At 40.3% G+C, this 25,725-nt stretch overlaps 1 protein-coding gene across 1 annotated transcript; it reads right to left on the bottom strand.

Annotated features, from left to right (window-relative positions):
• Positions 1 to 11,536: 11,536 nt before the first annotated feature.
• On the bottom strand, positions 11,537 to 15,740 carry LOC108511827 (putative disease resistance protein At1g50180). The gene is made up of 2 exons (XM_026810308.2): positions 12,901 to 15,740; positions 11,537 to 11,753 (listed from the first exon to the last, which is right to left on the bottom strand). Exon 1 carries the CDS (start codon positions 15,614 to 15,616, stop codon positions 12,926 to 12,928), a length of 2,691 nt encoding a protein of 896 aa, XP_026666109.2. The 5' UTR covers positions 15,617 to 15,740; the 3' UTR covers positions 11,537 to 11,753; positions 12,901 to 12,925.
• Positions 15,741 to 25,725: the final 9,985 nt, after the last annotated feature.

Genomic DNA, 25,725 nt, shown 5'->3' with positions numbered 1-25,725 from the left:
AATTTGGAACAGTTGCCGAGTCGACTCCGGAAAAGCGTGAGTCGACTCCTGCTACAGCCGAGTCGACTCCTGATCGCGCGAGTCGACTCCAACCCACCAACGGTCATATTGTCAGGCTGCGCAGAGTATGCAGAACGGCCAGAAAAAGCAGAGTAACGGCTAGTTTCCGTGGGGATTGGCTTAAATAGCCACAGAGGACTGTAGCAAGGAAGGGAACAGACATTCCACTCCAAGCATTCAAGTTTTCAAGCTCTCCAAGTGCTCTTAAACGAAAAAGGGGAGATCTGCATTTACTGCTCCAACAACTTCTTCCCAACAATCAAAGCTTCCTCCTCCTGCATTCAAGTCAACCACTCTTTCAAGAGGAGACCGGAGTTCCAGAAGCCATACCTCTTCACCAGCTTAAAAGCGTTTGAGGGCTTCTAACTCCTTTACGATTATATTGTCTTAAATCTGCTTTTTGAGAAGCTATTTTCTGTTTTCTTCTATCTCTTGTATTTACTTGATTCAAGGGGTTTAAGGTTGGTTGGTGAGCCAAGTTAAAACCAACGTGTGTAAGGGTTTGATTGTGAGCCCGGAAAAACAATCGGGATTGGTTCTAGTCGGTGAGCCTGGGAAAACCGACCGAGTTCGTTGTGAGCTCGTAAAACAACAAGTTTGGTTGTGAGCTTGCAAAACAACCGGCTGTAATCCAAGGGGGTTATAGTGAAATTCCCAAGTGAGACTTGGGGAGTGGACGTAGGAGCAAGGGTTAGCTCCGAACCACTATAAAACTTTGTGTTTGTAGTGCATTGTCTCTCATCTTCTTCCCCGCACATTACTCACAGCACTAGGCGTTAATTAAATAACTTGCTATAGTTTTTAATTAATCATCCACAAAGTTTTAATTAGCCAAATTATATTAAAAACCCAATTCACCCCCCCCCCCCCTCTTGGGTTGTCTATCTGGGCAACAGATATTATAATAGTAATCATTTTAAAATATGTTACGTATCATGTTTTGAAATTTGAAAAATATGAGTGGACAAATCATGAAAAATCTATTTTATAAGTATGTATTCTCAGCATGGCTATGATTTGAACTGGCTTCGCTAATGGAGATTGTTTGTTGGCCCTGTCGATTTATAATCTATGAAAAACTGATTATGAAACCATACCACTAATGACTAAAATAGTAGTTTTTGGGACACCGTGCTACCGATGATTAAGAATAGTAATTTTTGGCACTCTGTGCATTCAGACTCATGCCACTGGATTATGTGGCCATAGCCTGATTTTTGATTTTTGATTTTTGATTTCTGCTTCTAGCATTTTTTGTGAAAAATATATTATATTTCAAAAGAAATTTGCATTATTTGAGAAATAATTTATTTTTCAGTCAATATTTTATGCTTTTAACTAAATTATTTGGAATTCTTTGAACCTACGTTAGAGTATTATGTTGCTTACTAGGCTAGTGTAGCTCATTATTATGTTTCTCTATTTTCAAATCGGGATGCATAATTGCTCAGGACTTGAGGAGTACGTTAGTTTTTTCGAGGATACTTTCAGTCATTAGAGGGTTAATTAGCCTAGTTAAAATATTTTATTTGATCTATGTTAGTAGTTAACAAATGTTGACTTATGTCATTTTGGAACTATTGTAAAAATTATTTGGACAAGTTTTTGATTAAATAAATTTTCGTGGATTATTATTGTTTTGATATGATTTCTAGCCTTGTATGCTTGTATGGTCCGCCACATAGGTATGCGGCGTCCGTTCTGCTCTAGGTTCGGAGTATGACAGTATAAACCTGGTTGGCTAATATATCATTTATTCTTGCTATTTGGTCAGAAAAAGAATCACATATCAAATTGCAGTAGGTGGCAGAGGCATGCAAATGGTTGAGTTCTATGCTTCTGATGAGGAGGATGAATAGATCTTGGTGTCCTCGTGCTAGTAGTTCTGCAGGTTCTGAAACTTGCTAAGACTTTTCAAGTTCATTAATTGTTTTTTTCATGGTTATAAATATTCATTTTCACTCATTTTCTTCCTTTATTCTAACCTTGAAAAAAGTTCAGAAAAGTAGTGTTTTCGATGTTCCCGTATTAATGCTCTCGTCCTTGTAGGTATACTTTGGACGGACGTCCTTAGAGAAACTATATCTTGTTATTGACTTTGGGGAGAATATTTAAGACCATTGTAAAACCCGACCTTCAAGGAAATTGGGGTTGGCCCATTTGATCGGCCGGGTTGAATTTAGTCTAAAGCATAAAAAAATTCTTTTGGGCTCATAGGCTAGCTCGAAGTGGCCTATGACCAGCCTAGTCCCATGGACTTGTGGGCCTGTCCGAAGGGGACGAGGCCCAGCCCGACCATGCCTGTGCCACAATGCAGTGGATACCCGATTTTCAGCAAAAAAGAAGGCTTTCCAAGGGCAATCCGAGTTTCAATCGAATTCAGATATCTTGCCTATTAATCCCCTCCCCCTCCTTTGATTTCTGCCACCAGAATCGCAGGTATCGCTGGAGAGGTGAGAGCTCTTCCCCTTCTTCTCTTTCTTTTTTTGGTTTTAAAGCTGCTGCTTTGTTGAATTGAGCCGACAATCGCTGGAATTTCTTCCGAAATAGAGGTGCATGTTTTGGCGTTCTTCTTTCGAGTGACGCCGCCACCGTCTGCTGGATTCAGCCAGATTCTGCCGTCGTCTAGGACCCTCAGAAAGTGTGGTCGTTGATCAGTGGGCTGACCAAGATCTAGACCGAATTGCCTTCCACCTTCTTCGGGTTCTTCATCCATTTTCTTGTGCTGGCCAGTCACCATCGTCGACGAGGCAGTGGCCTACGGCTGCTTATGGCCACCATCGTCGGCCTGGCCACCATGGCTGCTGCCCGCTCTGATCCAAAGAAGAGATGAAGAGACGAGCTCTCCCCTATTTTAAGAAGAAGAGAGTCTTCTCTCTCTTCTTTCTCTCTCCTCTCTTGATTTTTTTTCTCTATGGAACTTTTTCTTCCTACTGGACTTTCTCTATCTACTAGATTTTTTTCTCTATCTAATCTTTCTCTCTCTATCTTCTCTCTCTAGAGATGTTAGATCTAGATATGGTACCACTCTCAGTGATTTTGGATCAACCTTACGAAGGGCCCTGATCCGTGGCTGGTGGGCGACGCACCAACCCCCACCTTCGCCCTTTCTAGATATTGTTAGAATTGGTCACCCTGATCTCTATCTAACTTCAATCTCTATTTAAACCCCTGTATCCTAGTGCAAGTGTGATCAGATGAATTTTGCTTTGATCAAACCGAGTGGGGTGACAGGCACTTACCGCTCAATCAACCCTATCCTTCTTCATTCTTATTGAGCATGAAGCCTTGTCTCTCTTTGTTCGGATCCCAGTTGACTCCAAGGTGGAGGCCTTGCACCGTATTGATACTCAGGTGGCAAACTAACCTAGTTCTCAAGCCTTATCATGTACCTCTAAAATTTGGTTACTATTAATCTTTATTGAGCCATCTAAATCATAGCTCATTTTGATCAGTTTAGTTCACCTTGTTTGGACTGATCTAGACAGTCCAATACTATCACTTGATAGACGTAATTTGGGTCATGAGACCATTCTCCAGTAGTGTTTAGTTTTGACTTCGCTTGACTTTGAAATGATGATAAAATTTATAATGTTAAAATAGTTGCACTTGACCAACTAACTAGAGTGAGATTTTGAAGTGATAAGAGGTAAATAACCTAATGCTTTAAAGTGTGTTTTTCAAACTTTTGATAAAATAATAATTATTTGATTGAATTTGATTATGATATCTGTTTTATACCTAGATAAATAGGTCGGATACGTTAATATTATGATAGTAATTATTTTAAAAATATGTTATGTGGTATGTTATGAAATCTAAAAAATATGACTGGGCAAATTATGATAAATTTATTTTATATATATACATTCTCAGTATAGCTATAATCTGACCTAGCAAATGAAAATTATTCGTTGGCCCTGTTGACTTATAATCTATAAGAAACTAGTTTTGACACCACATCACCGATGATTAGAATAGTGGTATTTGGACACCGTACCATCGGTGATTAATAATAGTGTTGTTTTTGTTCTGGCACTGGGTTACATGGCCATAGCCTGATTTCTAATTTCTAATTTTTGTTTATGGTAGTTCTTATAAAAACTATAGTATATTTCAAAAGAAATATGCATTATTCGAGAAATGATTTATTTTTCAATCAATATTTTGCACTTTTAACTAAATTATTTGGCATGCTTTGACCCCACTTGAGGATATGTAGCTCATTATTATGTTTCTCTATTTTTCAAATTCGGATGCATGATTGCTTGGGACTTGGGAAGTGCGCTAGTTCGTTCGTAGATACTTTCAGTCATTGGAGTTTTAGTCAGTCTAGTTAGAGCATTTTCTTTGAGTTATATTAGTTAATAACACATGTTGACTTATATTGCTTTGGAATTATTGTAAGAATTATTTGGATAATTTATTGATCAAATAATTTTTTAGGAATTATTATTGCTTTGATATGATGTGCAGCCTTGCATATCTGTATGGTCCGCCATACAGGTATGCAACATCTATTCCGCTCTGGGTTTGGGGCGCGGCACCATGGTCTTGAAAATAATTCTGAATCGGTGCAACAATTCTTATGCTTCATGTATTCTCAAAGAGAATTTGTAGATGCTGATGATAACTATTCAGCATATTGTGAAAATTTTTGCAGCCAACATAAACGCAGATGCAGGTTTGAAGACAGGCCTTGTTTTCATCAATTAAAAATCTAAGAGCTCATGGTTGAGTTGGTCTCAAAGGCAGTGGCTTGCTCGCTAAATATGGGAAGAGAGAGCCATGGCCTGTGGCTCGGAAGGTTGGTTTAATGGTTAACCACAATATCTTTATGAGACGTGAGTGGGTTAATCATGGAATGTTTGTTAATATTTGGGATCGTTAGGGCCTAGTGTTTGTCCACGTGGATCACCATCTAATTTCTGATTGGTCCTAGCTAGAGTTTCAAGTTAAGCTTCTTACCCAATCTAGAAGGGATGTTCTGAATCCTAGAAGGCAATCTTGAAACCAAGGCCCCCAGGCCTTCCTCCAAAGATTACATTTTGATAGGCCTCTTCTCACCTTGCAACCGCAAATCTCTAACAAAACCTCTCTCATACCGTAAACTTTTGGCGCCCAGCCCGTGCACTAACTACTTCTTCCCCCTTTGCCCTCTACTTTAGAGGCTAGGAGTAAAATTTTCTGCGTTTTATTTGGTTGGGGTGTGTCCACTTGATGATTCCTAAAAATTATTTGTCTAAAAAAACAATTATAGGTGCAAAAAAAATTTATCATATTTAGTTGGTAAAAAAATTACTTTAAAAAATAGTACTGAAAAAAATTACTATGTTTGATTAGAAATAATCTTATATAGAAATATTGTCAAATTTCCAACAATACTTTTAAATAAATAATTCAAGTAATAACATTTTTTCTCAGTCCACTTATTAATTATTTGTGGCCTATTTACATAAACACTATTAATATTGGATATTTCAAATATTGAAATATATTTATAAAATTTAGTAAATATTTTAAAATTAATTATGCATATATTAGAAAATATATTCCTTATTACAAATAAAATTTATTTGTAATACAAATAATATATTTTTATTAACAAATCCTATGTTAGAGTTTTTTTGATAACTAATAAATATTTGTTAATCATTTACCTGTAATTAAAATTTATTAATTAATTATTGATATATTAAATCATTGACATTTATAATTATCATTAATCAATATGTTAGGATATTTATAATATATTTTTGTTGAAGGCTTTTGAGAACCAAAATATAAGAGTGCTGTAGTAAAGGCTAAGAGGCTGACCATTGCTACTTCAAAAAATAGAATTTAGTCTCAAGATCCTGCCAGATGTTTTAGATGCGAGAGCCCTATTATCAACGAGAATGTACATGGCTCCAAGTGTAAACCGTTTCGCATGCTCATGTGGGAGGGGGGCATATGGGAAGTCACTGCAGCTTCCCTTATTTTATCATTTCGGTCTTTGTTTCGAGTCCCTATTTTATCTTCGACTGCTCTTTAATTAGCTACGTTATTGTCGATTATGCCATCACAAGCTTGAAATATAATATTATCAATTATCCTATCACGGATGGAAAACATGACTATGGTTAATCTAAAGTTGAAATAATTTGATATATATCATATGCACTCTTGAAATGAACGGATGGGTGAGGGCATTGGATTAGCTATGTTAATAAAGTTTGCCTATTATCGGCACAATTGATTGCCCTATCATGTGCAAGAAATGTGACACTATTTATTGCCCCATCGTGAGCAAGAAAGATGAAGGTATCGATTGCTTCGTCATGGATGAGAAACATGATATTTTTGGTTGCCCCATTACAAGAGAACGTGATCGTTACCTGTCTAAAGTCAGAAATAACTTAAATTACTTATGGTCTACTCTTGAGATATTGGTCGAATTCGCGTCTTATGTTATGATATGATTATAAATTGTTTATGATGACCTACTAATTAAAAAAAAAACATTTATTGTCTACAAAGTAGTGAGAATAAAATTCAAGTTCTGGATGGTTGGCATGTGTATTTCATGATAATAATGGATTAATATTATTCTAATAACTATATTTGTTATGGAATGTTTGTTGTTGGTCATCAATTTATTTGTTCATTTATTTATATTGATGTTTGCATTTGTTTGAGGATTCTTATTGAGTTATTGCCTCATGCCAGTTTTTATCTTTCTTTTCATAGCCACATGATTCTTAATACTTGGTTGAGATTTGCGGTCTACTTTATTACTGAGAGGTGGAACGAATTTACAAGATCTTCAATACCATTGGATGTTTGGACATTGTAGTTGGACTATTTTTTGTTAAAATAATGGGCTTTAATTTTATTCTCGGAAGTGGTGATTTCATTTGTGTTTTGTTCATTCAATAAACGTTACATATTTCTTAGAGTTTTATGCCATACAAAGTGCAGCAGTGTCACATGAGTGAGTACAACCATGTAATATGGCAAGGCAATTGTTGCTTAACTTCTAAAAGGCCATCAGGCAAGCTTCCTTTCTAAAGTACTCTTAGGCTAGTCTCAAATGATCCTTTTCCTCATCTTTTCTCTAATTTACTTACCCTTGTCTGATCGCATCAGAAACTGAACACTGGACAAATTATCACAAAACCTTAGTCATTTGGGCCCAGAGCCAGAAGCTCTTCTGCCATCAAGTGCTGAAGAGATAGCCTTCCACTCCCTTGCTCTGTTTCTTCACAGCCACTGTCCAACAGTCGGCTTTCTTATAACACTGCTCCACAAAATCCTCGCTGCTGCTTCTAAACATGCTACAATCCGCAGCAAAAGATATCAAGTAAGAGGAAACAGTTGAACTGGCAATGCCATGCTTCAATTCACTCAACACCACCTTCGACAAATCTCCAATGGAAGTTTAATTCATTAAGGATTACTATAGCTTTATGCAGCTCTCTCTCTCTCTCTCTGTGTGTGTGTCTGTCTCTGCGTGCGTTTGTGCGAATTTAGCGGGACAAGTCTCATTTTTCTTACTTCAGCACTAAATAGAAGCATCCGGTTTCTGAAGATCGTGGCCAGCTTGGGTCCATGAGTCTCACGTGCTTCCACCTCCACCTGACAATCATTGTTTATAAGGATTCGAAACAACAAAATTAGCAAAATCAAAGAATGAAGGGGCCTGTATTAGCAAAATCAGTTTGTTCACGTTTATTTACATAAACAGTGAGGGCCCGGTCCATTGACCGGCCCGTTCACGGTTGGGCCAGTGGGCCGGCCCAAAGAGGCCTCAAACAGGTTTACGCTAATTTCTTAAATCTGTTGAATGTTTTATGCAACTAGTTTTGGAGATTCAACCACAAATGCTTGTTGATTGTCAAAGACGACCTCAAACAGGAAGAGGCAGCCAAGGTGGGTGATGGTGGAGATCAATGACAACTCAATATTCAAAAAAAGCTGTGCAACATGCTTCGAGTAGAATTAAAGTTGGCAATGATGTCAATGGCCCAAGCCCAGATAAAACTGCAAGTAGGGTCCATCGGTGCAAGAAACTGATGCTGCAAACAGTCAAACAAAAACAATGGGGAGCTGCTATATGCCAGAAAGAGTTTCCAATATGTTGGCTTCTGAAATACGTGAAGTACGACCCTTCTATGTCTTAAATTCTGTTAACCAATCAGGTGTCAATTGTCTGCATATTTCAGAGATGAGGGATTGCTTTCATTCAAGATCTGAGTGGTGGAGATGATCAGGCAGTCCACTGTGTTTGCTTTAAGTTGGAAGTGCACTCGACAGACCTGGTTTCAAAACCAGGTGACCTTGGAAAGCAGGATGGGACAGTTCAGCAGCCATTGGGTATTGCACTGTGTATTTATTTTTCATATTTCTTACATCCCTTGGCAGTTCAGTAAATGAAAATTAATTTCTTGCAGGATCCGACTTCACCAGGAAGCGTTCTGATCTCCGTTTGAATAATGAAACTAAGCTTAAAATAGTCAATCAAGATAGAGTTGCATCGGCTCACAGCTCAGCAGTGAAAGGTAGGTGCTCATTGTTCCTGTTTTGGTGCTTTTTTCACCGACTCATGGAGTCCTTCCACTTTCGCCATGCCCAGCAATGCGAGTACTCACTGCAACTTTAAAAGGGAACTTGTAGATGCTGATGATAACTATTCATCATATTGTGAAAATTTTTAAAGCCAACTTAAACGCAGATGCAGGTTTGAAGTCAGGCCTTGTTTCCAAAATCTGAGAGCTCACGGTTGAGTTGGTCTTTGTAACCAAAGTTGTGTCCCAACTTACCCCTGTAACAATAATTATTTGGGATAGCTGCAGAATTTTCATGTAACATATGCAAACATAAACAGCAAAAGAAAATACGGTGCATGCCTCATTCTTTGTTAAAAGTAACTTCAGCTTTACAAGAGAATTTATCCTGACACTTCTTTATTTAAAATTCGAGTCTTGTGATATTGTACATAGTATCATCATTTAATTTGGTCATTTCATTTTAAAAAAACAAATCCATAAGGCTATAGTTGTTGAGAATGTCCTCTTTCATGTTTTTGCCCACATTTTTTATTTTTTTATTTTTTGCTCTATATCATGTCATTCAGGCTACTAGAATTGACCTTCTATTACCAGTATATTTTCTCTTTGGAACTGTTGCTTGCCTTCAGGAGTTGTACAGAATATCATTTCGACAGTTTACATTTATATGGTGAGTCTGAGACTAATTTCTTCTTTATGGCGGCTATGTATTTCATTGGGATATGGGCATTGCCGTGGGATTGAGAGCTCAAAGGCTGTGGCTTGCCCGCTAAAGATGGGTAGAGAGAGCCATGGCTTGCGGCTCGGAAGCTTGGTTAAATGGTTAACCACAATATCTTTATCAGACGTTGAGTGGGCTAATTATGAAAAGAGTGTTAATATTTGGGATCGTTAGGGCCTAGTGTTTGTCCACGTGGATCACCATCTAATTTCTGATTGGTCCTAGCTAGAGTTTCAAGTTAAGCTTCTTTCCCGATCTAGAAGGGATGTTCCGAATCCTAGCAGGCAATCTTGAAAATTAGGCCCCAAGGCTTCCTCCAAAAATTATTTTCTTCTGATTTGGTAGGATGTACCCATGTTAGAGCTATATAAATTGCCGTTTTCACTATAAAAAAAACTACATTTTGATAGGTCTTTTCTCACCGTCCTACCGCAAATCTCTAACAAAACCTCTCTCATAGTGTAAACTTTTGGCGCCAAGCCTGTGCCCTAACTACTTCCCCTTTCCCCTCTACTTGTGAGGCCACGAGTAGAATTTTCTACGAGTTTGTTGGTCGGGATATATCATATTATAGGATAATTTGATAATTTCTAAAAATTATTTATCTGAAAAAGTAGTTACAAAAAAAAATATTTTATCATATTGGGTTGGTAGAAAAATTACTTTCAAAATTAGTACTAAAAAAAATTACTATGTTTGGTTCAAGGTAACCTTATATAGAAATATTGTTAAATTTTCAATAATACCTTTAAATAAATCATTCAAGTAATAATTTTTTTTCAGTCCATTCATTTATTATTTATGGCCCACTTACATAAATACGGTTAACATTGGATATTTAGAATATTGAAATATATTTACACGATTTAGTAAATATTTTTAAATTAATTATGCATATATTAGAAAATATATTTCTTATTAGAAATAAATTTTATTTGTACTATAAAGAATATATTATTATTAATAAATCCTATGTTAGATTTTTTTGATAACTAATAAATATTTGTTAATCATTTACCAGTAATTAATATTTATTAATTAATATATTAAATAATGAATATTTATAATTATTATTAATCAATATGTTAACATATAATATATTTTCGTTGAAGGCTTTTGATAAGCGCCCCCATGTTTTCATTTTCTCTGCGCAAAAAATAAACAAAAAATTTAGAAAGTTGGCATGCAAGTCGATTTCCTCCAAGCAGCGTCGCAGCCACGGTCCGCTTTCCTTCTCACTGAGCCCAGATAGGACTAGAGAAAGGCACGACATGCAGTACCTTGGTGCTTTGGAGAATTGGAGCTCATACATTTTTTTTATGCTTTGGAGCTAGTACCATTGATTTCATTGATGTTTGTTCATTCAATAAACCCCGCATATTTCTTAGAGTTTTACCTCATACAAAGTGCAGCCATGTCACATGCTAACCAAAGTTGTGCATTTGAGATGCTATGGAGTCAGTTTCTAGGATTCGTAGGGTCTGCAACTTCACTTAATCGCGAGTGATTGGTTTGAGTAAAAAATCTTACCAATTAATTTAAAATAACCTTGTCAAATTAGCATATGCAGTTTGCATAAATTTGAAGGAATGGAATAGAGAAATCTATGTCAAATGCACCTATAATGGTATTCAATTGTTGGAAACAGAATTTCTAAAAATTGGTTAACAGATAGTATTTATATAAAGTTTCTATTTCTTTTCTGTTTTAAAGCTTAGCAAAGATATAAATATCATCTGATCATAGAGATTCAATGAAAAAGAGGAAAAAATAAAATTTTTATTTTTTTAACAATTTGGGGAATGGAAGTAAAAGTTCCTTTTGGTTCTCTCCGAAAATGACCTTCTTTTTTGAGCCTATTTATAAAGAACTCCAAAGTAAAAGAAGAACTTAGTTTTCTCATGTATCTTCTATTGAAATGTCATAGATCCTTTTTAACAAGCCATTGGCAATAAGTATCATTGAGAAAAATGAACTTTATGTTGAGATCTTTTTGAAGCTGTGTGGAGCTTTGCTCTTGCTTTTCTTGGAAAAAAAAAAGAAAAGAGAAACATGAACTTTATGAGAGGTTGAGATACAGTTCAGTGAATATGCTAATATTGAATCGAGGAATGTACGAAGCTATTGTTTTAAGGATGCTACCGAAGAAACAGCAGGAAAGAAGATTGCATCAGAATATTTGCAAGTTGAAGTAGAAGTTCACATGTCAAAAGCATTATTAAATACGTTACAGAAAATTAATAATTCCATCAAATCTAAAGAAACATATGATGTGGAAATGAAAAATAAAAAACTAATACAACTAAGAGTTCCATGGTTCCATAAGAAATAGCTAGAAATGTTGCCTTGTGTATATTAAAGAAAGCCAAAGAACCTTATTGACTAAATCATCACTTCAGTAAACGCCAATTAAAGTAATCACCCTGCAAGACAAGAAACACCACAGTTGTTACTTACTTAGATGGAAATGATAAAGTTATTCGTTGATTCTTTTTTAGATAGTTCATAAAGCATGCGCAACTTTTGGCACAGTGGAAATTTAGCAAATAAATAAAAACCCAGCCTTTTAGAAGGAATTAAAAATAAATTCCTTGATGCATTGAATGAAGAAAAAACTCAAAACTACCGAGGACCAAGATTCTTTCAATGATATTCATCTTTACCCACATTGTGGATTCTAAATGAAGGGTGCATTTAGATTTACTAAGGTACCGACAATATATTAGTAGTTGGCATTAAAATTGAAATTGCAAAGTTATCTATAATTTGTTAAGGAAGAGTGGTGCCAGATTCTTTGCAATCATTTAACCGGAACTGTCTACATTGAATAGAATATTTCAAATTTTTGATTTTCTCTACCAATGAATTCAATTTTTTTAACAAATCTAGGTAGATAAAGTCATGATTGGAGCTTTAAAAAATGAAAGCGACGAGAGAATTAGTGCATGTTGCTGTGTCATTTATGTAAGCAGAAGAAACATAGTAATGACAATCAATTGTTGGATTGGTGGCTTACCACCTTTTGACTAAATAAAAGAGATCACGTTAAAGGAGTCATAGTATCACAGCGACCGTAATAACAATCATTTTTCCCTAATGTTTAGAGTACATATTCTGAGTTTTTCAATGTTTACTTTCTACTTTTTCTAACTGTTCTTGGCCGGTCCGAGGTTTATGAATGGTGTTATCAGTGTCTTAATGCATGAGGTGTTGTAAGAGGTGGATGGAGTTATCACATCCTGTCATCCAACTATTTGTATTTTACAAAAAACAACTAAAAATAGTGAAGATCAATCTCCAGTAAGGTTAGAAGTACTTGGTTGAGTTCAATGCTCTGTTTTCTTAAGCTAGATAAGGGAAGAAATTTTAGAATAAGAATTTTAGCAATTAGAACGTTCGAAGATTAGAGAGAAATAAATTAGAATATTCCGCATGATATTATGTCAAACATGTAGCGTGCTACAATTACAAGCTTTAAGCGTATTCAATCATGCAAGAAATTTATTTCGTTAGTAGGATCTCATGGGATGCAAATAAAAGAGGAAATAGAGGAGAGAGGGAACGACTTACAGGTACTGGTGATATTATATCATGGTCACTCATCTTCGAAAATAATGGAGGGGATGTGTCGGACCTTACATCTGACCCTGTCATTGAACTCACGGGGCATGAGATTCAACTTCAGTTCTCGAAGTGTGGTCACATGCTGCAATCCCTCAGGAAGCATCTTCAACTTTTTGCAGTTCCAAATAGTTAAGTGGGTAAGGCTGAGCATCGCCCCAGCCTCCACTCTCCATTCCTCTAAATTGGGGAGACTTTCTAATATCAAGTGTTGCAGTCGAGGAAAGCCACCTGCAGAACACAACATGCTCTTCCCTACGAATGCATTTATTTCCACTTCAAGAAAACTGAGGCTCGGAAGCTTCTCCAGCACCGGCATTGGGTCTTGCTTCAATTGGGTTATGCTTAATTTGAGCTTGGTAAGGTTTGGTAGGAATTGACTGCAGTCTGGGAGCTGCTCCTGTTGTTCGAGTACCAACTTTCCATCCAGCTTCAATGAACGGAGCTGGTGCAGGTTTGGTGCCCGAGCAAAAAGGACGTCCCCAGGGATTGGAGAAAATTTCAGATTCCAGGAGAGGAGACTGCCCATTTTCTCGAGTGCTTTTCTGAGTGATTCTCCATAAGTTCTACAACATGCTTTGTAAATCGCCTCCCTAGTAAAGCCTGGTGTAGTAACCCATTTTTTGATGAATCTTATGCCTAGTAAACGGACCATATCCATAGCATCCAGACCAAATTCAAACTTCTCGATTTGCAGAGTCTGCAAGTTCTTGTGATCACCACTTATCGGTGCACTTAGAAACATATTTATATTAATATAGACATGCCTCAGCGTCCGGATTTTCCAAAATGATTTCGGAATCCATAAAATTTGGGTCTCTCTCACATCCATAGTCTGCAGATTCAGGAGATGTCGGATGGAGGATGGCAGTCTTGTCAAACCAGTTCCTCTCAATCCCAGGTATTGTAGATGAATCATGCTGCCGATCTGTTTCGGTAACTCCTCAAGATCTCTTGCGCCCTCCAGATCCAGCACCCTTAATAAGTTTAACCCATTCAAAAATCTTCCCTCATTAGTCAAAATTAAACTGAAGCCCAGCAAAGTCCGGAGTTGCCGTGAGAAAACAACAGCCTCCTCATTTATACGATAGAAAGCTGCACGATGACTTGATATACTATCAGATACTGCCATGTTGTCACTGCTGCAAACTTGAAGAAATTCATCCTTTTTGGCTTCTTCAAGGCCAAAGTCACGCAACAGATCATGGATGCGTATGTGGCTAACCCGCCCACGAGCCTTGCTTCTCCGGACAACTTGGATCATGCACCTCTGCACCAACTCATCCAACCAATCCCATGCGGTGTCTTCCATTGTCTGTCGCTTCTCTTGCAGCATGAAACCTTCGGCGACCCACAACCTAACTAATTTGGAAACAGAGATAATAGAGTCCGCTGGAAACGCAGCAATGTATAGAAAACATGGTTTTAACCGAGACGGCAAGTCATGGTAACTTAAACCCAATATTTGGTGGCAAGTCTGAGCTACTCTCGACCACTCATGGTAGCTGCGATCTTCCTTTGACAGAAGGGCCCCTAACACCACCAGTGCAAGAGGAAGTCCACCACACTTCTTTGCAAGCTTCTGGGCCAATGCCTCCAAATCAGTTGGGACATCTTGTTTTGGTGGAAATGCCTTCCTACGGAAGAGATTCCAGCTCTCCGTGTCGTCTAAAAGGTGCAGTTCATGTGGAGGAATCCATGGCTCGGCATGTCTTGCAACCTCAATGTTACGTGTAGTAAGCAGTATTCTGCTACCGTTGTTTCCATTAGGAAAGAATGGATGCATTTCTCTCCAAACATCAACACTCCATACATCATCCATCACGACCAAATACTTGCCGTCTCTTAGGAAATCACAGAGCTTCTCTCTCACTTCTTTTTCACCCATCTGCTCTAAGTCTTCTTTCTTCTTTTTGATTCTCATTACTTTTTCCATGATGTCCTTGACGAGCTCAATACCTCGGTAGCTCTGAGAAACTGAAACCCAAGCAAAGGTATCGAAATGTTTTGTAATTTCTTTATACACTTTTCTTGCCAGGGTGGTCTTGCCTAGCCCACCCATACCCACTATAGAAATTACACGTCGTGCTTTCTCATTCCCATCAAGCAATCGACTCACTAATTCTTTCTGATCATTCTCGAAGCCTATAACATCAATGTCATCATCATCAGAGCGAGGAGAGGATTCTCTGAGTGATTGCCAACTTTCATCTACGGCACTACTTTCGCCTACTGCACTACTTTCACCTAGATTAGCAATGCGATATGCGGCTCTGCTCTCAGTGATACCATCGATCTTCTTCACTATTTTTCCGATTTCAGAACCAATTTTATGTAGGGTAATCAATTCACAAGGTTTGTGAGAGTACCTTGAAATGGAGCCCATGAAGCCTCTCCTTTGGTGTCGCCTCTCGCCCATGTACTTGATGCTGCCTATGACGTCTTCTATTTCATATGCTACACCTCTCATCTGCCTTATCCAGCTCTCCATTCTTGCATCTCCTCTCTTCCTTCTGGAGTCTGCATCTTCGAGGAAACCTTGCAGTAGCTGGAGTTGTGTTTTCACCCATTCGATCCGATCACGCACACCACGCACGAAAGCAGCTTCTTGTACGAGGAGGTCGGCAAGCTGAGACATGACATTGGAAACCACAGACTCAGCCATCTCTCCTTCCCTCTCTCTTACTCACAGGAATAAGGTTCCAGACAATACGGTCAAATGGAGGAGCCAAGAGGAAGAGGAAGAGGCCTTAATCTCTCCGGAGCAAGAGCTGATGCTTTCCGTCATCAAACATAATAATAAAAAAAATCTGGTGCTTTCCTTGAGCAATGGCCATGGAATTTTCCTTTTTTGAGGCAAGCATGCAGGAAGTGAGAAACCTTCCCCAAAATTTATTAATTAAAATTCAACTTCAGGACAGCATCTCAACTTTGGGAACAACATCTCACCTTTGGGACAGCCTCTCACCTTGGGGATAAAGTTCACCAGAAGTGCCTTAGCAAGGGGGGCTTCCAAAGATAAATCTTTCAAGAAAGAGGATTCCATTTCCATGGCTCGCAATAGCTAGCCATGGAATCCTAAGATTTAACTTTGGAAGCCCTCCTTGCCAAGGAACTGCAGACGAACTTCATCCCAAAGTTTAAGATGCTGTTCCGAAGTTGTCACGAACTCGTATACAAGAAGAAACACGGCATGAGGCCCAGCCTACGTCAGATACACCAAGCCTATGATACACTTTATCCCCAGTTGTCATCCTCCTCCTCGAATCATAGTTTGTCTGCAGTCCGAGCATACATTAGATAGGATGCGGAATGGCAGATTCAAAAGAGAAAATCAATTGTAAGAGCAATTTGAATGCCGTTTTCTACCAAAAAAAAAAGAAAAAAAAAAGAGAAAATCAATAGCAAGAACATTTCTTCTAACTTTTTATTCTTTTTCCCACGAAAGAATAACATTTAGATACCATAAGCAAGTGATGATGATCGTCATCATTTGCTCATAGATACTATAAGCAAATTGGATAAATGCAAATGACTTCTTTAGGATTAATGGAAAAAGCTTGAATCGAACTCTACCCCATCAAATTGGTGTAAGAAATTTCGGTTAGTCGGAATGGGAGAGCAGTTGCAGAATTATTTTGAGCGGCCAAAAAACTTACTTAACGGTTGCACGGAGTAAATGGCTCAGCCTTTGGGCGGAAGCCGCTTTCAGATTCACAGAAATCTGAACCCAGTGGACTTTACTACGAGTTGCATCAAGGATTTAAGATTTTCATTGAAAGCTTGTAACTATTATTTTATATTTAGAGCACGTTTTTTAGAAGGCATGGAATTTACCCCAAAATCCGTCTTTTATGAATAAATATTATCCAAGCAAAACTTAAATATACAAAAATAGTTTACTCATATCCTTGTTTTTCTTTTTCTGCCTTTCTTCTTTCGTGGGAAAAAAATAATTTTTTTGCCTTATGTCAGCAAAAAATTAGAGCATGTACTATATGCACCACTGTGGTTGTGCACACTATCAATGGCCGAGGTATGTTACAGTGGGCCAATAACTAGGGCGAATGCACGATAAATGGAGCCCATGCTAACGTGTTTTTTTTTTTTTTTTTTGCTTAAGAAAAGGGGTAGGGGGGAGGAAGGGACAGGCCCACCCCCGCGTAGCAGCCCCCACTGGGCCCCCGCCCCGCCAGGAAAATGTTCGATGCGGGCAGAAATGGCCGTGTGTTGGGCACCCCGACCGGTTTTACTCATACCCTCCCCACCCGTGGGCCCGGCTCAGCTACTCCTCTGAGCTCTGGCTCGAGTCCCACGTGTGAGTACGTCACACCCGGCACCACCCCGGCTACTAGCGGTTCAAGAGCGGTCCTATACCACAAGTCCAAGCAGTGGCCAAAGTAGTGAGCTCCGGTCCACAATTTAATCGTCGCCGCAACGATTCGAACTTGGGACCTTGTGGTTAGAATTGCTGCCCAGTACCACTAGGCTACCACCTTGGTGGCCATGCTAACGTGTTTCAGCGACCATTGGCGTGCACTTGCATGGCGTGTATGCAATGCACACGTGATGCTCTCCTTTTTTTTCTGAGAATTTTTTTTTTTCAAAAAAAAAAAGTTTTTGACCCACGACATGGTGCTTTTCCCTTTCTTTATGTTTTAAAACATCTTTTTACCTTCTCTCTACTTCATAGGGGTTGTATTTTTTTCGCGCAGAAGGATTCACCTTCTGAGGATCCACTGATGGATCGCCCACCACATATATATATCCATACTCCAAATGCCATCATTCATCTGCCTGCACAGATCTCAATGCAACCAGCATGTGATGCAGGGATGGATTGGAGTGAAGGAAGGTGAATTTTGTCTTTATCTTTTTTCCTGTTTGTGTTCAAACTCATCAATCTGATGTTCTGCTGTTGTTTGTGTAGAATATTAATAAAAATTATTTCCTGTATTCATGTATGATTATCTAGGTTTTCAGCTTTTGCTTAAATAGAGTTTGATGAGTTACAAAACATGCCGTAACTCTTAATTGCATAAGTAGCCATTGTTTTCCTAGGGGATCAGTAAAACTTGCATTTTGTATTGCATCAAAGTTGATCCTGTAAATTATCTTTTTAACTTTTGCTTAAGCAGTAGTGTATAATGAGCTGAATACGTGTCGCTGTTCGTTAGATTGGAGGTCATTAGCTAAATTCTGCGCAGGAAAAGTTACAGGTTGCAACATAGTTGGAAAAGCTTCTGCAATTGTAGAAAATAAACTAATTTATACCATTTTAGGTGTAAGCGCTTTTTGCTTGTCCCTTCCATCGCAATCTTTTGCCTTACAATTCCTAGCCTTTGCCTTTCTCTTAATAAATTGCATTTACTTGAAATACAATGACAAAATTTATTTTTATTGATTCATGTGTAATTTAATTGAGATATATTTCGAATTCTAGAATTTTTCCCCAGAAAAAGGCAAGAGAACGAACCGATTCATGAAATGATTTGTTTTGAGCTAATTTATAATTTGTTTATCGAAAGAAACAGATAACTATGAGTGAGTGCAACCATGTAAAACGGCAAGGCAATTGTTGTTTAACTTCTAAAAGGCTATCAGGCAAGCTTCTTTCTAAAGAATTCTCAGGCTAGTCTCAAATGTTCCTTTTCCTCACCTTTTCTCTAATTTACTTACCCTTGTCTGATCGCATCAGAAACTGAACACTGGACAAATTATCACAAAACCGTAGTTATTTAGGCCCAGAGCCAGAAGCTCTTCTGCCATCAAGTGCTGAAGAGATAGCCTTCCACTCGCTTGCTCTGTTTCTTCACAGCCCCTGTCCAACAGTTGGCTTTCTTAGAACGCCGCTCCACAAAATCCTCTCTGCTGCAAAAGATAGCAAAAGATATCAAGTAGGAGGAAACAGTTGAGGTCATTAGAGTTCATTAAGGATTACTTTAGCTTTATGCAGCTCTCTCTCTCTCTCTCTCTCTCTCTCTCTCTCTCTCTGCGAATTTAGTGGGACAGTCTCATTTTTCTTACCTTCAGAGTGGAGAGCACTAAAACAGAAGCATCCAGTTTCTGAAGCCAGCTTGGGTCCATGAATCTCACGTGCTTCCACCTCCAGCTGACAATGATTCTTTATAAGCAAAGATTCGAAACAACAAAATTAGCAAAAGCAAGGAATAATTGGGCCTGTATTAGCAAAATCTGTTTGTTGATTCCTCTTTAGGCATCAACTGATCAAAGAGAAATAGAACTAGTACCAATGGTTGAAGAAATATGCAAGGCATATCATCAGATTATACTGAGTATTAAGAGGATTTCTTGAGCATATGTAGTTTATAGAGTTCACTAGTAGGAACGTAATGAACATTTTCCACCACAGCTAAATTCTGCAAGTAAAAGGATATAACTGTATTTTGGAAGTACTTGGCATTCAAATTGGAATCCATGGCATTCATCTCTTCCATCAGTGACTCATAGAGACCTACAAAACTCCATAGGAAAAGTTTTCGCACCAGAATAAAATATCGTGGCTCAGGAACAATATCATTACATGAATCCATCAAAAACAGATATTTATTACATTTCTATAGCACCTATATATTCAAATCCTAAACTCCTTAACACCCATACACAATTTTAACACATTTTCAGATTTTTTAAAGGTTAAAATTTGGGAAGATTCTTAGAGTCTTTTAAAAGTCCCTAAAACAAGAAGTTTGAATTTTGGCCGGTTAGAAAATAAACTAGTTATGCCATAATCTATGTTTCTTATATGAAGTTCTCTATCGAGTAAATTTGTGTCAATATGATCATAGTTTGGCAAAAGTTGAATAAGGAAAGTTTGGATTTTTTATGTTTCACTGTCATTTCATTTTCTAAAAAAGGGCTTGGAGAAACTAGAATTTTTTAACTTGAAAATTGGTTTTTAAATAGAAAAAGAAATTGTTGAACATCAAATAACTCTCTTCTTCACTTTTTTTTTCTAGTTCTTCTTCTGCTTGCATTTCTTTCTCTTTCTTCCCTTGAAACTAAACCCAACAGCCTGTAATTTGTCCATAGGCTACAACAATAAGCAAGAACAAAAATGAAAGAATTCAGTCCAGAGAGAGATTTAGCTCTGTTTAACAGAGCACTTCAATCAAAAATTTAAAAAGAAAAAATCAAGACAGAGAGAGAGGGGCCAATTGTCTGGATCCTTGAGGTTGTTGATTTCAAAGAAGTCATAGGATCACAGCCAGCAGTAATGACATTGATCGTCACCGGTTGTTCCAAATACATACCCTGATTTTCTCCATTTTTGGTTTTTTCATTTCCGAAGTGTTCTTGGTCGACTCCTTCCTTTGTATTCATTAAATTTCTTTTGTGAACTGGATGACAGTTTTTCTCATATGGCAAAGAGAAAAGAAACAAATATTATGGCTCAGGAAGGTTATGTCAGACATAAATAATAACATGCTAAGATTTAGAATCACAAATAATACCGTATTCAAGTTTAAGAGATATACCTGCGGAAGACATATTGAATACGTTCCTTAATCACCTGAAATAATAGCGGCTGGATCTTTCCTTCCTTGCTCCTCACAAAAGATAGCCGTCAATGGGGCAAGCAATCAACCATATGGAGAGGAGAGGGGGACCTAGCCTATATATAGGAAACATAGAGGAGCCTTCCCATTAAAGGCTCCATAACCCTAATTGGGTTTCCTGGCCTACATACCAAAAGTACCACAATAAATAGGACTCAATCCTATACATCCAAGGTGCACCAAAGCCCATAAAACAAAATGATCACACATCATATTGGGCTTAACCATAGTACCATTCTGAGCCATACGTCTAACCCGTTTTATAAAACAAAATATGCAATCAGTGTAAGCCCATATTTTGAAATTATTCTAACATTCTCCCACTTGGGCGAACACGGATTGTCATATTAATTTAAAAACTTTGTTTTGAAAACGACTCTCGGGTTAGACTACAAAAGTGGCCACACATATAGCTCAAATGATAATCACTTTGGATACATGATCCGGTCCAACAAGAACATCAACATTGAGCATGGAAGTCGTTACACCATTTAATCGATGTAAGACCACTCCACAGCTACAAATGCTAACATCCTTATCGACATGGATTCCCATCCTCCAACCAATGTGGTAGTATGTAGTATGAAATTAGCACCAAAATGTGATCAAAGGTGTGCTAATTCATATCGGTCCTCATAAATGCTTCAAAAGAAGCCATATGTCTCAAAAGAGACTCACATCATGTCTTTATGCATTATATCTCGAGATCAAAATGATATCATAATAAAAGACATATGTGCAATGCATGCTCAAATATAATTATAATTTCTGTGCACAAAATACAGAATTATAAATAGGAAGATAAATATTTTTTTATAATTGGAAGAGGCTGTACCCGAAGCATATGGGTTGCCTACGTACCCTGTAAAGGGGATCAAGCCAAAACATAATTCTTTTACATAAATAACTCCCACTAACCAAAAATATCAAAGGTTTCCACAATGCCCATATTGGCAATATGTGTCTTAAAGACTTTCGGTATGAGTCCTTTAGTCAATGGGTCTACAATCATTGCCTCTGTATTTATATGCTCTATTTTGTCTGCCCTTCTTTAACTTTATCTCTGTCTATCAAGTACTTGATGTCTATATGCTTAGAGCCACCAGAACTCTTATTATTCTTTGAAAAGAACAACGCTGCGCTATTATCACAGTAGATGGTAATTAGTCTCGAGATGGAATCAACAACTTTCAGTTCCGAAATAAAATTCTTTAACTAAATGGCTTGAACTGTAGCTCCATAACATGCCGCAAATTCATCCAACATAGTAGAGGAAGCCACTAGAGTTTGCTTAATGCTTTTCCAAAAAATAGCACCACCAGCCATCATAAAAATATAACAAAAAGTTGACTTCAGATCATCTTGACATCTTGCAAAATCAGAATCCAAGTAGTCTACCACCTCAAGATGATCTGACGCTGAAAGGTAAGCATATAACCTTCAGTCCTTTTTTTCAAATATCTCATAACTTTCTTAGCTGCTTTCCAATGCTCTTATCCTGAATTCGATTGAAATCTACTAAGGACACTCACTGCATAGGCTATGTCTGCTAACAACGAGAAAGAACAACCAAATGGAAACAGCAACTAACTATGGCTCTTGGCCCAGATCTCGAAGAGTAAGATAAAGGCCTATTCATGCAAACTTGAGCATACATCAGGCTCCCTACAACACTTGCATACAGTATGTTCTTCAAAGATTTCCTTTCAAGTTTATTCTTTGGACATTGGGATTTGCTAAACTTATCCCCTTTTACAATAGGTACATCACTAAGTGCACACTTTTGCATATTGAAACTCTCTAGGATGCGTCGTATGTATGTCTTCTGTGAAAACCAAACAAGCTACGGTCTCTATCACACTGTATTTCAATTCCAAGTACAAAATAAGCTTCCCCAAGATCTTTCATTTCAAAATTAGCAGATAATATTTTCTTTGTCTCATGAAGTAACCTTAAGTCACTACTGGCAAGTAAAATATCATCCACGTACCAAATAAGAAAAATAAATTTTCTCCCACTGATCTTGAGATAAATGCATTGGTCCACTGTATTTTCAACAAAAACAAGAGAAGCACAACTTCATCAAATTTCAAATACTATTATCGGGATGCTTGCTTGAGCCCATATATGGATTTGTTCAACTTACACACCAAATTTTTCTTTTCCTCTACGACAAAACCTTCAGGTTGCCTCATGTAAACTTCTTCATAGAGATCTCCATTTAAAAACATTGTCTTAACATCCATTTAATGAAACTCCAAATTATAGTGTGCTACAAGTGCCATGATAATTCTAAAGAAATCCTTGGATGAAACCGGTGAAAAAGTCTCATTATAGTCAATGCCCTCTCGCTGAGTGAACCCTTTGGCAACCAGTCTAGCCTTTTGTCGTTCAACATCCCCTTTTGAGTCTAACTTGGATTTGTAAACCCATTTGCAACCTATGGCCTTAACATGTGGTGGAAGTACAACAAGTTCCCAAACTTTATTTCTCTTCATAGAAAGCATTTCATCTTCCATAGCATTCAGCCATTTATCTGAGTCAGGTCTTGTTAATGCTTCATTAAAAGAAACAGGATCAATATTGTTACGGGGGAACTTAGCCACCATGCCCCACGTGACCGGCACGCGCGCCCAGGAAGACTACGGCAGCCCCTTGATCCAGCAATCCGACCCCGAGTCGGACATCTTCGGCTCCGCAGCCCGACCCCAAGTCGGCTGCCCCTTGATCCAGCAATCCGACCCCGAGTCGGACATCTTCGGCTCCGCAGCCCGACCCCGAGTCGGCTGCCCCTTGATCCAGCAATCCGACCCCGAGTCGGACATCTTCGTCTCCGCAGCCCGACCCCGAGTCGGACATCTCTCGACAACGACAGGCTATTCCCCAGAGGCACGCCGCAGCCTCCTGCTCCACGATCCCCTGTAACAGCCGTACAAGGCGGAGCTCCACTACACCCTGTCATGGCCGTACCCAGCGCTGCCCCACGACGCCCTGTAACGGCCGTGTCAGTGGCAGCTCCATCGTGCCCCACGATGACGAACCCCCCTGAAAGACCCCCCAGCCTGGTATATATGCAGCTGGGGGGAGGAGGGGGGGTAAGCAAGAACTTCCAGTGCATTCTCTTACTTGCTACTATTATCTCTCCTTCTCCTCCAATCTCCTCTGACTTGATCGTCGGAGGGCCCCCACTGCCCCAGTGGTGGTGCGAGGCTTGCTTGCAGGTTTTCCGGTGGAAGGTGGAGCGCAATCAACACCAACCAAGGCAACTCAAACGGAACCCCGTTCACACCGCTGTGCCAATCGTTCTCGGTTTGGACCACCAGCAATAGTTGGCTTGCTTGCAGGTTTCCCGGTGGAAGGTGGAGCGCAATCAACACCAACCAAGGCAACTCAAACGGAACCCCGTTCACACCGCTGTGCCAATCATTCTCGGTTTGGACCACCAGCAACAGTTGGCGCTAGAGGAAGGGCCCGAATCTCAGAGCGATCGTAATGGCACGGCGAGGTGGTCGTGGAGCTTCCAATGCCTCCGGTGCGGGGCCTCTCGCGCCTCCGGCCGGGAGGCCGCTGCGTCTCCAACACATTCTCAGCAACACTCCCACCGCTCCACCTCCCATTCAGATGGTCGAAGCCGCTCAGTTCGACCAGTTAGCCCAGCAGGTTCGCACCCTCGCGGAGGCAGTGCAGAACCTGCAGGGTGTGATGTCTCGAGCGCCGCAGCGGGCCCAGGAGCCGCTGCTCCCTGAGCGCTCACCTGTCCTCCTCAACCCGCGCTCCTTCCTCTCCCATGGGGAGGAGCGCCGGCGCGAGGAAGATTCTCGAGCACGGTCCATTCTGCCGGGACCTTCCCATCGGAGCTGCGCGGGGTACGAGAGGCGGGCCCGGGCGCATTCCTAGACCCCCCAGTCCTCAAGGAACCCGCGCTCCAGTCGGTCCCCCTCTCGGTGCTCCTTGTCTCCCACCCATCGGTCGCGCTCCCTGGACCGGCGGGTGGACGATCTCCACCGACAACTCCAGGTCCTGAAGGGCCACTCCAAAGATTCTTTCGCCGACTTGGAGATCTCCTCCCAGCCGGCGCTTGCCTCGAGGATCCTGCGGACCCCGAATCCGCCGGGGTTTAAAATGCCGGCGATCGAGCCCTATGACGGGGCGGCGGACCCGCGGGATCACGTCGAGAGTTTCAGGACCCTTATGCTCCTCCACGGAGCATCAGATCCTCTCCTCTGCAAGGCCTTCCCGGCGACCCTCCGTGGCCCGGCAAGGGCGTGGTTCGCCGGCTTGGAGGCTAACTCAATCCAGTCCTTCGACCAGTTTACTCGCCTCTTCATCACCCATTTCGCCGTCAGTAGCCGGCGGCGACTGGTCTCCGACTCCCTCTTTGATGTCCGGCAAAACGAGGGAGAAAGCTTGCGGGATTATCTTATCCGCTTCAACAAGGCTACGCTGGAAGTCCGGAACCTGAGCCAGGAGGTGGCTCTTTCAGCCCTGAAGCGTGGCTTCCGAAAGGGCAGACTCACCTTCTCCCTGGACAAACGCCTGCCGCGGAGCTTCCCGGAGCCGTTGTCCCGGGCGAACCAGTATGCGGACGCCGAGGAGGCGGCCGCCCACCGGAGCAAGGAGGCCGCCGAGATCCCTCCAAAGCTCGGGAAGAAAAGGCGAAAAGAGGCACGCCAGAGGAGGAGCCCGACGCCTCTACGTCGGCGCAGAAGCCTGTCGCCGGCGAGGAACCACGGCGCCCTACGCCCTCGTTCTCCGCCCCGACGTTTCAACCGGTACACTCCTCTCCTGACTCCCCGGGCCCAGATCCTCATGGAAATCAAGGGGCGGGAGGACCTCCCGGTCCCGAGACAGATGAAGAAGATTCCCGGGAGGAGGCCCTCTCGGGCGTACTGTGAGTACCACCGGGACCACGGCCACGACACCGAAGACTGCTTCCAGCTTCGGGACGAGATCGAGGCTCTCATCCGCCGAGGGCGTCTCGGTCGATATGTGAACGACCGACGTCCCCCCGCAGACTCCCGTCCGGCCGACCCGGCCCCTCAGGAGCCTCGGGAGCAGAATCGACCCGTCGCGGGCGTGATCCACACTATCACTGGGGGCTGCCCCCGGTCCGAGAGGAACGCAGGGGGCTCGACTGAAGCGTCAGGGGCAGCCGTCGCAAAGAGGCAGAGGGTCGGTAATGTAATCACTTTTT

This window comes from Phoenix dactylifera, unplaced genomic scaffold (assembly GCF_009389715.1).
Source record: "Phoenix dactylifera cultivar Barhee BC4 unplaced genomic scaffold, palm_55x_up_171113_PBpolish2nd_filt_p 001000F, whole genome shotgun sequence".
NCBI lineage: Eukaryota > Viridiplantae > Streptophyta > Magnoliopsida > Arecales > Arecaceae > Phoenix > Phoenix dactylifera.
Note: the sequence above shows the minus strand (reverse complement) of the source record. Positions and strands in the feature narration are given on the sequence as shown.

Coding starts and splice junctions, on each gene's coding strand:
- LOC108511827 (XM_026810308.2), bottom strand. CDS start 15,616: ATGGCTGAGTCTGTGGTTTCCAATGTCATGTCTCAGCTTGCCGACCTC.